This window comes from Corvus kubaryi, unplaced genomic scaffold, assembly GCF_017639235.1.
Source record: "Corvus kubaryi isolate FWS band 111438036 unplaced genomic scaffold, C.kubaryi_AGA036_p1.0 37391, whole genome shotgun sequence".
Taxonomy (NCBI): domain Eukaryota; kingdom Metazoa; phylum Chordata; class Aves; order Passeriformes; family Corvidae; genus Corvus; species Corvus kubaryi.
In genome coordinates, this window is record NW_024581130.1 from 5,875,504 (window position 1) to 5,891,665 (window position 16,162).

The window sequence follows — 16,162 nt, forward strand, 5'->3', positions numbered from 1 at the left end:
CCACTCAGACTTTTTCTGTTAATCCTCCTTTCACTGGAAGGCCAATGAAGGCTTTGAGCAACAGAGAGATTTACCTTTTAACAAAATGTGTAGAGAAATCTAGTTGCAAGAAGTTTATACTGCAGCTAAACTAACACATATCTCAAAATTACCTGGAGAAAAGTCTGCTGCATGGTTCTTTGCATAGGTGCATTTTCAGCACTCTTTGAGTTCTAATGACTATGAAATCATGAATATTCCTACTCCTGAATAGTCTACTGCTTCCAATCATTGTTTCTTAAAGTGTCAATGAAATATATGTACTCCACCCACCCTGACATCTGCCGAAGAAGAAAGGTGGTCTTATTTTCTGTTTCTAGGATTGTAATTATTGGCTGAAGATGATTACATTAGGGAAGGTTTACTTGATAAAATAGCGTGTTCCAGTGATGACATCATCATAATGCTACCCCTTTGTCTCACAAAATGATTTTTCGTGTGCTTATTTCTACACACCTGTTGCTGATTAATGCCCTAGGATGCAAAGGGTTACACTTTGATTTCGTGACTCAACCAGCATCTGTGAGTTCCATGAAAGGTTTTGCATGCTAAGGATTGATGGGACCAAGGACTTCTGAAGATACATGTGAAAAGTAGGCTAAATTATGCTTTTACTATCTTGGCACTAAGAAGAAACTAGTAGAGATTAATTGTCTGATTCTGTTGTTGGCCTCTTTCACGATCTTAGCAAATTTGTAAAGTTTTATGAATTCAGTTTTCCATTTTTACACTGTGTTTGTTGAGGGTTTGCACATGAAGTATGACATAACTTTTCATGGGGGAGTCTTCCAGCAGCTTTCATGGGATTGCTTTATATGAGTAAATTTATGTGAAGGAATTTAATCCTGCATGTAACCTTATAAAGGCTTGGTGATAAAATAATGTAAATACATACTGAAGTCTATTTGACTTCAAGCGATATAAAAACAACAAGTGCATTCTGAAAGCAAACACACAAACCTTTAAGCATAGAAGATCTGATTAAGAGCAAAGGTCTAGTGACTGATAAGAACCACCTTTATTTTGAAAATAGCTGCAAAGAGATTAAATCAATCAGTAATGCAGTTCTGCAGGGTATGAATGTTGCCATTAGTTTCTGCTAAAAGAACAGCAGAAGTCAAGCACTGAAGTGTTTAATTTCTACGTGCATCAGGTAACATTTTTTACCAGTGTAAGCTGGTATCAATTTTCCCCATATGTTTACTGATTTCGTGTGTTGCTGAAGATGACGTAGCCTGATCAAAAAGCAATAAATCTTCCCAAAGCTTTGAAATGGGTTTCCTGCTCTTGTGAGATGAGATGAACCCAAATCCTGGAAAGATGGATGAAGCAGAATCACTCAGTGGAACTTTTGCCTTTGGTCCACTGAATCATGAAGGGTTATATAAAAAAAGCCCCATGCCATAATTCTTACCTGAAGCTGGTATGTCCAGAAACAAAGGAGCAAATTCTATGCTCGTAGAGGGTAGAAGATGTGTAAAGACATGTTTGAATCTCAGTTCAGATTGGTGGTAGCAATCAATTGCAACTCATAAGTACCTCATTACTCAAGCTAAAGACTGGAGGGTCGTAGAAGCTCTCACTGTTGGAAATGGATGTAACTTAAAAAGTCACTGGGTGCTGAAAGCAAAGTGTTTTACTGAGAAGACTTGCTGTGGTGCTTACACTCTCATAAACCACTGGGGTTTTTTATAGAATTGGACTTTTCCTAAGTTTATTATTTTTGGAATACTTATCTCCTCCGTAATATTCTTAGAACTCAGGATAAGGACATATTTGTAGGTATTGTAAAGAAGCCGTAGTTGCCACTCCCTTGTTCACATGAATTCTGCTTTGAATATTGATCCATGGTATTTTATTGTCATGAACTTTCTGGGCCAAACACTAAAAAAAAAAAATGCAAATTATTGAAGTTCTGATAAGTTCAACTGTTACAAGTTGGTATATTTCTACTGACTTTAGGGGAGGAGAAGATCTGACCCACATTAAAACCCTTGACTCTACTGCTTTTGTTTGTTTTGGTTGTAAAAGGAGAGGGTTTTTTGAACACATCTACATTACTTATAACAAGCTGATGAGCATAACTGAAAAGAAATCAACCTCTTACTGCATTACAATTCTGGATTTTCTTTCTTTAGGCTGCTTCGTAGTGTTGGTGTTTGCTGGAGATCAGGTGCTGTTCCAATTGTTATGATTAATACTTTTAAATGTGACAGGTCAGAGCTCAAAGTATTGATAGAGTACATTTATACTCTTCAAATTCTTCTTAAATGAATTGTCATAGCAGGAGGTAGTATTTTGTAATAGCATTTTGTGTTCTGGAAAAGTATCAGTCAGCAGGGTTTTATAATCTTTGTTAAAATAAGATACTTAGGTTAGTTCTGATTCAATTCAATTATTCTGAAGATTTCTTCTCATTTAAAGTATTGATGTGAATGTGAAAATAGGGGGCAGGTTTATCTTAAAAGTTTTCCCTTTTTAAGTGTACACTTTAATTCTGGAGAGAAATTAAGCATGGCCTTAAAAAAAAAAAAATGGAAACAGTAATACTGAGAATAAAGCACTCAAAATAGAATATCTAGTTTTTGCAAAAGAGCCATTAATAAAATGCAAAAATTTTCCATTGTTAACTTCCCTAAAAATTATATATTGAATTAAACCCTGTGTTTCCTGCTTTAGAGAAACAAGTAGTTACTGTTTAAGTCAACTAGCAGGGAAAACCACTAGGGAATATATTTCCTACACTACTTTGTTGTGCCTTAGGGAGTGAAACATAAATATAAGACCTTTCTTATTCTGTGTTAGTAAGCTCTGTTTAGAAGTGCATGGAGAACAGAGAGCTGTCTGGTGTATTAAAGTACAAATGGGAACCTCAAGTTGGGGAAAAGAGCACTGCATTGATCCATGCAAGTGAAAGCATAATTGTCTGGAATCCTGTCTTCAATTTTATGTGGGTCATTTACAATATTGCATAAAATGCTGATAATTTTTTTGAAATATTTAAGCCAGGAATAATAGCTAGATGGGCCTTTAATTTCTTCCTTCACTTGTGGCTGTCAGGATTACTTCCATCAAAGTTTTGCTCTTTTTCATATTTCTCTGGAAACCTCTTGATCTCATTGCATTAGTTGTCTCCCTCCCTCAGTTAAATTCTTCATGTATTCCTATCTGATACTAATTTGCTCCTCTGGTTCAATGTATAGTCAAGAGAGTAATTTATTCATCTTCAACAGCACCACTGAAATCACAGAAGCACTTGATGCCCTGATTTATTAAGGCACTTGAGGTCAGTGCCTTAAGCATGTGCTAAAAATGAAGCAAATGCCAGCCTGGCCTCCAAAGGATTAGTCACCTGCATAATGGTTTGCAGGGTCCTGAAAAATATGAACTTGTGGAGCAGATTTGCTACTGGTGCAAGGTTAGTGCAGCTGTTGTGGAAAGCTGAATGAGGCTGAAAATACTTCCAGTGGAATTACAGTGAGTCTGCACTAAGCCTGCCCCTCTTCTGTCTTGTGCCATGCTGTTACACTGTAAAAATAAAAATCAAAAGTTAGAAAAATATTTCCATCATTTTAATTGTTCAGATGTCGTTTAGTGTTCACCAGGACTATTGGCATCTCCATAAGAAACTATATTGTTACAGCATATCTTTTTTTCTTTTCTGTTTGATTTTATGGGGTCATACTGTCATGCTTTTCCACATTTGCTTAATAACAGAACATCTGTGATGTCACCATTTAGGAAAACAGCAACTGCAAGTTGAATGAGACAAAACTTAGGTACCCTAGATTTGCAGGTTAAAGTGGTTTGTATTAGGAAACTATAGAGAAAGAAACTGTGGAGAAAATAGAAATTTTTCTTTTTAATCTGATCTTTTTTTTCACTATGACAATGAACTTTTTTTTCTTCCTTTTCCTAAGGAAAAGGAATGTGTTACATTCCTTTCTTTTTCATCTTTTTTTTTTCCTTATAAAGGTGCCCCTCTAAGTTGTGTGTTGACTATGAGAGTATATTGCCAGCTGGCAAAATTTTTTAAAAGTTAAAGATCTACTTCAAATTATCTATTCTGCATGAATTCACAGTAGCTATATTGTGTATCTTTTTGCAATTAAAGCTGTAAAACTAATCTCATCACACTGGACAGATTGCAGACTCTTCTGTAGTGCTTTCTGCAGATATTTGAAACATTCTCTTTGCAAATTCTGTTTAAGATTGTTCTGTTTTAGGGGCAGCTTTATTGCATTTCAGAAATAATATCCTGTAAAATGTCTGTAACAAGGTATTTTATCTGAAACCTATTGTAGCTTTCTTATTATGAGTTTCAAGCTTCTGCAACAACAAAAGGGTTCTTATTCAAATGTACACTATTGCATTCATTCCTCTAATAGCAGCATTCCATCAGATCAACCTAAAAATAGGCAAACAATTGCATGGAGTACTTTTTATTCATCCTTGATGTTTTTGGGGTTTTTTTTATTTTGTTGCTAGATATCAGACTTTCAGATAGTCACATGGAGTATTTGTATCAAATACAGAAATAAAAAAGTTGTTTCCTCTGAGTATACACATGCTTTCTATCTGTGTTTCCTAGGGATATAAAAAGTTACTGGTTTAGTTACATTGGTCATTTTTATTGCCTTCCTGAAGACAATGGAAATTGCACAAGGCTCTGTATGAAACGGTCTCCAAGTGTAAATTACATCTATGGTTTAGTCTGTTGTAAATAGAGAAGAATGTATTCTTAGATAATAAATCTTTTTTGTGTATATCAACAAGTTGTCTATTTTTTTCTTCCTAGATACACCTTTAGTTAAAATCATTTCTTCCAATTCATGGCCTGAAGAAGGACAATCTATAATTTTGACTTGTGAATCCAAAGGAAAACCAGTGTAAGTGATTTAACAAGTAATATGTTTTTTGTTATTTTACTTATTCTGCTGTGACTGCAATCCTCAGCTGCAGAAATCTGCTGGTTTTGTCTCCTCCTGGGGTGTAAAGTACTCTCTGGTATAGAATACCCCTTGAAGCCTGTCTTCATTAAGTGTCTTTAGAAGATTGGTCTTTTACATTGTCATCTATTTTAGTTTTCAGGAAGAATTCCAGCTGTGAGATTCTTTTTTTTTTTTTTCCCACAGTCAGCTATATCAACCTGAAAGGTGTGCAGGTTTAATCAGTCCCTGTTTACATCATTAAAGTGATGATAGAAAACATCTCCCGAAAATTTTCCTACCTCAACCAGCCTCAGAAAAAATACATTGAACCTTGGCTGCCGTTTACAGGGGAATTTGAAGTTTAATTACATGTGCAAGTTGGCAGCCTGTTTCTACCAGGATTTGGAAAGGTGTAGCCTGCTTTAATAATATAAATTGTTTTCCTTGGGAATTATCTTTGCTGTAAATATCTCTAAAGACAGATCTGCCGAGCTTAACTCTTGCACAGAATCTGCTGCTTAAACAGACTCCATTCTTGAAAACAGGATCTTCCCAGAAGACTTGTTACATATTTACTCACGTATATAAATAATTGCTAATATTAAGTTACTATGAATCAAGTTTCTTAAATATTGACCTTCTGCTCAAAAGATCAATCTATAGTGTAGTGATGATACAAAGATTTAGGATGGTCTTGAAAATGGTAATGGAATAATATTTTGGATCTAGAAAAGGTGCAAATTGCATGACAAGAATCATGTCACTTATGGATAAATTTTTCTCTGGTGTAACTTTAGTGACTTTATGGAATTGCTTTATTTAGGAGCCTGAAGTCAGATTTAGGTCAAATAAGGCATTTAAGTTCAAAATTTCTATTTTGAAAAACTCTTCTGTGTTATGTGTGGCACAATTTAAATTCTGTAGGTACTTTTCTTTTTTATAGTATGTGCCTGCATCATTTTAAAGCAACTCCTCCATCCAGATCTTGGCTGGGCTGAGCAAGTGAGCATGTAGATCATGCTTCTGCTCTGCTTGAGACAAAAACACTGGAAATCCAACTAATTAGTCTGACCTGATGCTCAATGTAATTGGTCTTCTGTATACCTGTGTACTTCTGATGTGTTTGTGTTTCTGAGAAAAATACTTCAGTAGGTAACACAAAAATCCATTGTGAGCCATCTCTTGCTTCTATAATGTACCTGAAGGAGAAGGAATTATCCTTTTACCTCATATCCCTTGAGCATTCCCCTGGGTATGAGGATCTAGAATCTGTTTCCCCGTTATTTTCAAATTCTGCCAAAGATGTCCAAGTGCTTAATTTTAGGAAAGAGGTCAGTACTGATTGCCCTGAGTGCACCATTGGCTGAGTGATACTCAGCATTTTCCCTGTCTCAGTGTTTTCCTCATGACTTAACAGGTGACAGCTACATGTGAAGTGCTCTCTTTGGCTTACAGACTTGAGGCATTCTAGCTCCTCGCTCACCAGCAGGATAAGGGAAAGAATCAGAGGAGTAAAAGTGAGGTGCCTTGACATACACAATATTTTCTATTTGGTACACATAATATTATAGACATACTTTATACCATTAGGAGGCACTAGTTAGTAATTAAAACAGAGCTTTAATTAAGGTGTTTACTGATTTATTTTTTTATTTATTTTAAATAAAACACTTTTCTATCCTTAAAGGATGCAAGTGCAAGCCTTGCATGTGGTTTTGAAAGGGCAGCCAAAAAAAAAACCTTCACATCACAAAATTAGCAAGACAGGAGACCTGTATGTGGTAGCCTTTGGGGCACAAATATTTTGCCAATAAATGCACTTCTAATTGTCCAGGCCACAGGAACTGCCAACATCAGCTGCTCTGTATTGCTTCATTAGGTCAGTCTTTCATGTCACAGGACCAGTAATAAATAGGCATCCTCCTGGGAGCAGTTTGCAGTGGCTTAGCAGGAGAAACAGGAATGCCATGCTCCCAACCTGATTTGTGAGTACCCATGGCTTGGAGAGAGAGAGGAATTGGAAAGGTCCACAGAGCCCAGATATATCAGTGTCACAAGGCAAGTGATGAACTGGGGGCTTTGTGGAGAGCTCAGAGCCAGCCATGGTCCTTCACAGCTGTTTGCACACTATGGGTTAATTTCTCTATACTTTATGTCACAGATACAACAGCCTCTCCTGAGTCACACCAGTAAATGAACTCGTACTTAGAGGTGCATTTCTCGTGCATCCCAGAGCAATTTTCACAAGCTTCAAAATGACATTTGAGATGAAAACTGAGAAAGAGTGAAGCCAGGCAGTGGCTGTGGTGACATTGATGATACTGATATCTGCTGCTGAGTAATTCTTTCCCAAAAGGGAAAAGCAGGATGAGGCTAAAGCTATAATGTACTTACATCATCTTACAGCTCATCACCAAGCCCTTCCTGGAAGGGATTCTGTCCCTCAAACTGTGTGCCTCGCGGTTACCCAGATACTGTGTTTCCAATCTACAACACAGTCCTGAGGAAAAGCCCTTCCTAACTTACAGCCCTGCAGCAGGAAATGGGAGGGAAGACTTGCTCAGACCAACATCTCTAGGAAATCAACCGCACTCTGCATCTCTTGCTGAACCAGCATCCTCCATCCTCCAGAGATATAGCAGAGGGACAAAGAACAACTGTACTAGGTGTTACATCTGGGTCCTGCTGAGGTTTCACAATTTAGGGTATAAGATTTCACTTGGCCAGTCATTAGCCATGACTTTGGACAGGAGAAAAAATGTCCTCAGACCCTTGGATGTGAGCAGCGTCAGTTGTCACAGTGTGTGAGATGGGCTGGGATTATCCCAGCCTCTGAGGTTTCCAGGTGCTATGGATGTCACCCCACATTTGTGGTCTTGATACAGAGATCCCAGTGTTGCAACAGGGGTGCTGAGGGTGGGCTAAGGGGAAGAAGAGAAGTTGGGAGCATGGGAGAGGGGGTGGAGAGGAAGATGGAAATGTGATTCAGTGAGGCAGCATAAGAGGGTGTAAGACAGACTGCACTAATTCTGTAACTGTGCTGTTTTACCTCTGCTCATCACTGGGAGGATGAGGACAGCTCTGACTCCTGTCGGACCCTGTGCTTAGTTCTGTTACTCAGATGCAGCAGCTAAAAATGACCTTCTTTTGGGTAAGCACTATGTTGCTGCAGTGGAAATGTGATGATACCAATAAAAAGAGCAGGCCAGGCTTCCTGCCTGTTATGTGATGGTTTTGCAGAGGTGGGCCATGGGGATTTGATGATGTTCTGATCCAACTGTGTAGCACTTCGGGCACCAGCTCTAAGAAAGAGCAGAAGGCTGGTGTTTGGACTATTGTATGAATAAATCTGTGACATTTTTAATTAACATTTGATGTGAAGGAAAAAAGGTAATGTATTCATCAGTTGACCACAGATAAATATGCCACACTATAGGAGTATACCCTATTATCTGTAATATTTTAAGGAAACTTGAGATATAGCATTTGTGAGGATTTTGTCCTGCTGATGAATGCCCAGCTGGTGGAACAAATTTAAGAATTGTCTTTTGGAAAAATTTGAATAGGTGTATTTGTGTTAGCTTAGTCTTTCCTTTTACAGGACTCAGTCACTGGTTTCTTCACCCTATTGACCATTTTGATAATATTGATGTCCAGGGTTGTTGTGGTTTGGGTTTTTTTTCTCCCAAGTGCAGGTAAAAATGTATTTAGCCATTTCTCTGCATAGCGTAGGTCAAGACAGTCTGTACTTGATGTCACTATTCAACAGCATTAATTTTTTGGAGGTACTGTTGTGTAGTTTCAGACCAAATTGAATCTCTTGTGTTTTCAATCCTTAGCACTATTTTGTCTTCCGGTGTTTTTGGCTGGATCCCTGGACAGTTGTCAGTCTGTAACATTTTAATCATTGAGCTTGCCTAATATGTCTGTAAGGTGTTGGTGAATCTTCTTAATTTATTTATTCTTTTAGAGTAATATAGTTTTACCTAAACTTTGTTTATTTTCCAAAGAAGGAAATGTACTTAAATTTCAGAAATCATAGGCATCCTTTTTATGCAATGTCTAGACTTTTCTGAAGTCGCACTGTCTGACAGTATTTTGAGTATTTTAAAATAAATATGAGATAGCTGTGACAAATCTAAAAAGTAAAGAACAAAATGATAATTTACAGTCATCTGTGCTTACAAAAATTTTTAAAAGCCAGTGTTTTCTTATTGCAAGCTGTAACTTCTATACACTGTTGTGTCTTAACTATATAGTCTAGAGCCCCAAAAGTAAATTCAAAAACTGACCCATAATGAAAGAAAGGTTCAATATTTAATATCCTTAGTCAGTAATCTCATCAAAGCATGCATGAAATATGTGAGTTTTTTAAGTCAGTGTCATTTCAGGAGAAAAGACGTCAAAATGTAATGGAATAATTAGGGCACAGGAAACAAAGAGAGAGTTAGCTGTCTCCTGTGTGCTTTAGAGAAATGCCTTTCCATTCCATGCAGCTCAGGGGAATCATAGTACAGTTGGTTGACTAATGTAAAGTGAATATTTGGCCTTGTTTGGGATAATAGGGAAGATTTTTATTTCAGAAAACTCACCTAGTATCACATTATTCGTGAGCTCATGAAAGTTATAGAGAAAAGCACAATCAATAACAAACACTAATATATACAGAGTAGTATAAAGTATGGACAAAACCACGTTTTAATGTAAGAAAAGGTGTTTCCTTTTAATAATGAGTGCACACCAAAGAACCAGGCTTGGGCTATAAAGTCATTGTAAACGATGTGTATGGTATCTCCACAGAATGTCTTGTCTTTTGTAGCATCTATTTAAAGAAGACTCCCTTGAGTGAGACAAACATTTTGCAAAGGCTGGTGGAAACAAATACTAGTGGTAACAGAGAAACACTCACCACTAGTCTGTCAGGGAACCCAGACAGTGGCTGATTCATTTGAGAAGGACCTGACAGGGCTCTAGGTGAGACAGAGAAAAAACAGTGAAGGGAGTGAACTCGTATCCAGTCATTGGAAAGCAGCAGAGCCTGGCCTCAAACTGTCTCTAGTTAAACCTGCTGTTAGCCACAACTCCCAGCCACAATGCTTCTCAGCTTAGGTGTTGGATTTTACATCCTTGCTGAAGTTCCCTGCCTCCCATGAGAGACCTGTTGACCCATTGACAGATGTATCAGTACAGCAGCTTAAGGAACACATTCCATCACCTTTGCCAGGTCTTTGGCATGAAAGAGTTAAACAGGACCCAGGACAGACTCCTGATGAAATCTGCTTTTAACCAACCCCTGGGTAGAGTGTTCCTTCAGCTCCATCAATGGTTTGGCTGCTTTTTCACCCACTGAGTGGTACACACATCCAGATAACAGTGACATCTCAGCCTGGGTGCAATGAAGGCCATTGGAGACAATCACCAAAGACTTGCTAGAGTCAAAGTAGACAACACACACTGTCTTCTTCATCTGCAGATCCTGCCAATTCTGCAGAGTTTTCATGTTTGGTAGCTGAAAAACTTCCAGAAACAATTATCTCATGAATCATTTTGTCACAGGTGTAAGGATGAAAGGTATTGTAAAGAAAAGAGCAGGATCTCCTCCTTCCTCTGAATACTTACCTGAGTTCAGACTTTGAATTAAAGTCAAAAGACATCTGAACCTGAGGAAGGCATTTTGAGAAATACTAGAAGGGACACATTTGGATTTCCTGATTTTGTTTGTGTGATGAGAAACATCATAATGATTTTCTTCCTAAAAACTGTGGCAGGATATAACCTTTGAAGAGGATTCTTGACTCCTACAGTGGAACAGTAATTATGAATGGTAGCTACGAATGATCTGTATGTCTTATTTGATGCCTGCCCTCAGAAGAGAGAATTAAAGGAGTTCCTTTGGACTGTTCATATGGGGCTTTTTTTCCCATAGCGTCTGAGAACTTAGCAAATATTTAAATGTTTATTTTTAGCACACCTTTGAATTATTAGATTATTCAGTTGCCTCAAACTTACAGCTGGGAAGTGAAGCAGGAAAAATTTCTGAGTTCAAAATTGACAAATAGGTGATGTATCTAACATTGATCACAGTCCCTATTTTCCCAAGAGTATTTGGAGTGACACAGCATCCCAGTCAGGAGAAAGCTCATCCGTGGTTTAAATCATTGCAGTGAGTTCTTAGCATGCCTACAAACCTGTGCTCGAGAGTGAAATCAGAATCTAGGGCAGAAAATTGCGGAAACCCACTTGACATTCAGCCGCTAACGTTTTGGCGTAAGCAGTTTGCCAGTATTGCTTTGAAACGGCATCCTAATGGCAGGTTTAGACTCTGAATCATTAGTCTAATGGCCAGCCTTTTGTCCATGGACAATTTTTTCTGTCCTGCTTTGACATGATGCACTTCCCAGCTTCTCTGGCAGGTGAGATGGAGGTTCTGTATGAAATTATCTCATTTTCTACATAGGTTTTATTCACTGCTCTCTGGACTTGTGCCGTGAATACCTAGCAGCCTAGAAAGGAATGCTGGTATCAATTCTGCCTATATGAATTATCATAATCAATCTGGAAAAGCATCCATGTTTCTGTGTTTATAAATCACCATGCAGAATGAATCCACAGCCCGAACTGGATGCTCAGGCAGTATCAATAAATATTAATGATTTGTTAAATTGGATAAATTTCTCCGTATCCACGATGAAATATTACTCTTGCAAAACATGAATGTGGTATCAAAGTATTTCTCCCTTAAGCTTCATACACATTTGTGCATAAGAAATCCTGAATTGTAAGAGTCTTTTTTCCTGGTTCCTCTGGAAAGGACCACCTACAACTGAAATCAAGTGAAAAAAAAAAGCGAAGCTAGTTACAGGAGTTCCACTGCTCTATGTTTAGATCTTTGTCTTAGCAGAAAGTGGATGATTTTGAACAAAACTGCTGTGCATTTAACAAACCAGGAGCTCCCTGGTGTTCTTTGCCTTGATCCCAGATCTAGCATTGACTGAAATATCTTTATCTAATTTATGCCTTCTGAACACTCTGAGTTTACAGTGAAGTTTCCAGGGACACACATCACACACAGCTTTGGGCAAGGTTCTGTAAATATATGCTTGAATAAATTCCTACATGTACAGGACAGGGTATTGTATCTGTGGATACAGACTTGGAGAAAGGTAAGAAACCCTCCTCACAGTTCTCAGCCCTGCATGCCTTGTCACTGGGAACAGCTCTCAGGATAGCTCAGGCTCTCCTATTCTTGTCTTTTGTCCTGCTCTCTGTCCATTCCAAGTTGTCTTTCTTTGAATTTGGTGTGTTTAGCAGTTAGATAGAGCCTGTCTTCTGCAAATACAGCAGGTATCTCTGTCCTGTCTGTCTCTTCACCCTTGTTATAGGTTCTTGAAATGTTCCTACTTAGTCTTTTTTTTTTTTTAAACAGTGCTTTTTCATCTCTGTGTCTTTATCCCATTTAGGCTCTCTGTATGCCTTTTTCTGTTTGGAGAAGTGTGAGCTTCCATTTCTCCAAAAGGAACTTATTCTCTTTGAGTAGGTGATTATTAACTCAAACCCAGCCTCCTGTTCATTTGCTCTGATGGGATATATCCCATGTCAGCCGATGTTAATCACTCTGTATCCTGTGATTATTGTCAACCTCAGAGAAATGTTGACCAATTTTTAAATTATTATTATTTTGAAGGAGTTCATGCTAATAATATCTCCTGCCTTGGTTTTGTATGCATCTATTATCCTTTATATTTAATGAGTGCTCATTTTCAGTAAAATGTTCTAAAATCTTATGAAGAATGTCATATGAATTCTAGGAAAAACTCTGCCTGGTGAAACTTTCCAGATAGGTAGTTTGTCTTTGCAGGAAAAAGCCAATTATTTTAAAGGATTGTGCAAATATTCAGCTTGAGACTTTCTACACCAATATTTCATTGACATTACACCTCCACTGTAGAATTATGCCATGATGTAGTAGATAACATATTACAAAGCAGGTAACATTTTTGCTGAGATAGAGCATGTATACTCAGTGGCTTAAATTTCAGTTTTTATTAAACATCCTGTCCTTCTGGGAGCTTGTATCTTTTTTTCACAGCTGGGACGTTCTACACTTTTTTGTAATTCCCCCCCCCCCCCCCCCCAGTATTTTGCAGAGTGCAGGGAAATTGGTGTTATAAAATGTGTGACACAGAAAGAAGCAGGTGGGAGCATTAGTGGCTGTCTGAAAATTACACTTTACAATAAAGCCTCCTGCAGTGCTTAAGAACGTCCCCTTTAGTGTTCTGTAAAATGATCACATTGCCTAATAGGTTCAATTCAATAATTGCTTTTCCTCTTTTTTAAGCATCCCTTTTTTTGCAGTGTTTACCCATAAAAGTGCATAAACTACAGTATGAAAAACAACTGTGCACAGCATTTTTAGTGCTCGTTAAATCCATTTTGCATGTGTATGGCTTTTGAAATAATTCTTTTCCTTGCTCTCAGGTGGAAACACATTCTAAAATAAAAAAGGCCCGTGAAATAGAACAATAGATAAAATTGAAATACAGAGCAGATAATTCTTACTGAGTGCTAGACTACAAGTTAAAACATGAGAAAGAAGTTTTGGGAGAGGATATGGTGTTCGGCCTTTAGATATTTCACTTTCTGTACACAAGTGTTTAGCTGCAGTTACACATAAAATTATAGAGTTTTTGAATTAACCACTAGCAGTAGAACACAAAAATACTCATTAGTAGAACTTCTTCAGCGCAAATCATGCTCGTTATACTTACTATGTTTCACAATTCTGGAATATGCCCAGCAGATGCTGTGTGGAACCCCCAATGTCATGGGGAGCACCAGCCCATTGAATATCTGCATTTCTACCCCACATTTACAGCGGCAGAGTACCCTGAGAACCTGTGTGTGATGTAAGCTAGCAGGGTAATACACCATCCTTCTAGAGGAGCTTAACACTTTGGTGAGCATAACCTCAGAAAAAAACAGAGATTATAAGATAAATAGGCTATGTCAGGCATGACAGCAAATAGGTAAGAGAAATAATAGATTGTGTTAATTTATTATTAGTGTAACAAATTTTTAATTGTTTGGTTGAGGTAGTTTTTGACTTTCTGTTGCAAGGAAGATCTTGGAGATTTCTCAGACCTGAGCTTGGCTGGTTAAAAATGAAATTTCCACATCCATACTATTTAAAGCATGACAGTAAACCACTTTCAAAACTGCCATTATTTAAGAGCTGAGGAAAGACTGAGACTGTGATTTGCAGTCTTGCACAGGAGAACACTCCTCCAGAGTGTGCTCCTCCAGGGGCTGCAGGGCAGCCCCTGCTCCTGCACCTGGATCACCTCTTCCCATTGTTTTAGTTTATTCTTGCTTAGGAACATTGGATTGGTCACTTTTAAGATGAAATTGTGAAGATTTACCAAGGGTTAAGTAGCACTGGTGAGATGGACTGTGTTATCCCAGCAGCAGGAGGGGGTATGGGTGTCTCTGAGGGATGGTGGGAGGGAGGTAAGTGGGAGACAGATCAGTGTTTCTACTTACTGTTGCTTTTTGATTATGATTTTTAGTTGGTTTTGTGTGTTTGTTGGGGTTTTGTTTGTTTTTTGTTTTGTTTTTACTTTCTATTGCTCTCAAATATCCCCAGCCTACCTTTTTACCTCGTACACACAATTTCTAGAATGCTCCAAAGGGAGTCACAGACTGAAGGAGCTCTCAGCACCATCTTCATTCAGCTCATTCTTTAAAAAGTATTTGCTTGCCATTTACACCTAGAGGCAAAAAACAAAGTCTGGGCAATTATATGGTAATCAACATCAAAAAGAGGAGCTACATAAAAATGAAGAATCTTGTTAAAAAGGAGCTATAAGGGGCAACTAAGAGAATTAAATCTTTCCAGGCAGCCTGAGGACTATGTTAGAAAAATAAAAAAATAGTTTAGAACCACAGGGTCAATACATATCACCTAGCAGAATCCCTTGAGAAGAAGTAGTTGGTAAGGCTAAACAGAAGAGAAATCAAAGTAATGAAGAGGGCGAAGTTATAATTCGAAAAGCTGAAGTTGTTTTCCAAAGGAAAGAGAAGATTCTTAGATCTTGGCAGATTAAATATAAAAATTCAGTAAGCCAAACCACCAAAAAAGCAGGGGGAAAAAAAAAGTATGTAAGGAATAACTAGAAAAGAAACTTGAAAATAAAAGGGGTTTTTTTTATTAAATAATTCAAAGTTTGTCAGTACATTTTTTAAGATCAACTGAGAATCAAGGTTTAAAGGGAAGCCAGATTAATTTGCTACATCCGTATTTTCTGTGACAGAGGAAACTGGGTGCATTACAGACTGATTCTTTTCTGAGGTGCTCACCACGAAGATTTAAATGGACTGCGGACGTGGTTGTGGAACAAACAGGAAAAAGGAGCAGTAGAAAGTCAGCAGGACCAGAAGGTTTTACCCTGGCATTCGAAGGGAATTCAAGGATGAGATTGATGGATTATGAGCTGTGACAGGAAACTTAATGCCTAAAACCACCTGGCTAGCTCAGGACAACAGAGCTTCAGGAGACATCCCAGAATATGGATGTCTGTAGAACTGACATCTGAGCTTCTTAAATACTAAAATTTATAAAAAAGACTAGAATTAGCAGACGTCTGAATAAAGACAAAGTTTCATGGGGTTGGAATTCCTTTCGCAGAGGGAAAAGCCTATTTTATAAACATTTTGTAAACAATCCTTGAAGGGCACAGCAAACACACCTTGTGGTGGCCTATTTGGTATAGAAGGGAAACATTACAGATATTTCCAAAATTGTAAATGGTACAGAGGTAGTTGCTAAGGACTGCTGGTTCATTCTCTCTACAAATAGAAGTGTTTAAGAGTAAGTTAAACAAGTAAGAACCAGTTTTTGCAAAGCAAGGACGTGATTTTTCATAAAATGACTGGTAAACTTTGGGAATTTGTTGTCGATGGATATGACAGATGGTGAAAATTCAGTAATTCAAGGGAAAACTGCCTAAGTTCATGAAAAGGCAAGTCCTTAAGGTTTACAGAGTGTTTTTAAACTGTGCTTGGTATTAGAAATGCCTGAGATCTGTGCTTGGCCTGTTCCCTAGACATCTGCTTATCCCTGGTGTTGGAGATAAGGGACTGGGCTAGCTGAACTTTTTGTCTGACTCAGTACAGCTGTTCCTGTGCTTCTAAGA

At 37.9% G+C, this 16,162-nt stretch overlaps 1 protein-coding gene across 3 annotated transcripts in view; it reads left to right on the top strand.

Moving 5' to 3' along the window:
• Positions 1–16,162, top strand: part of CADM2 (cell adhesion molecule 2) — a 591,021-nt gene that overhangs the window by 495,325 nt on the left and 79,534 nt on the right. For all 3 annotated transcript variants that reach the window (XM_042037859.1, XM_042037861.1, XM_042037860.1), the window contains one exon: positions 4,838–4,928. In XM_042037859.1, the coding sequence (XP_041893793.1) occupies positions 4,838–4,928 (91 nt within the window). The remainder of the gene's footprint in view (positions 1–4,837; positions 4,929–16,162) is intronic.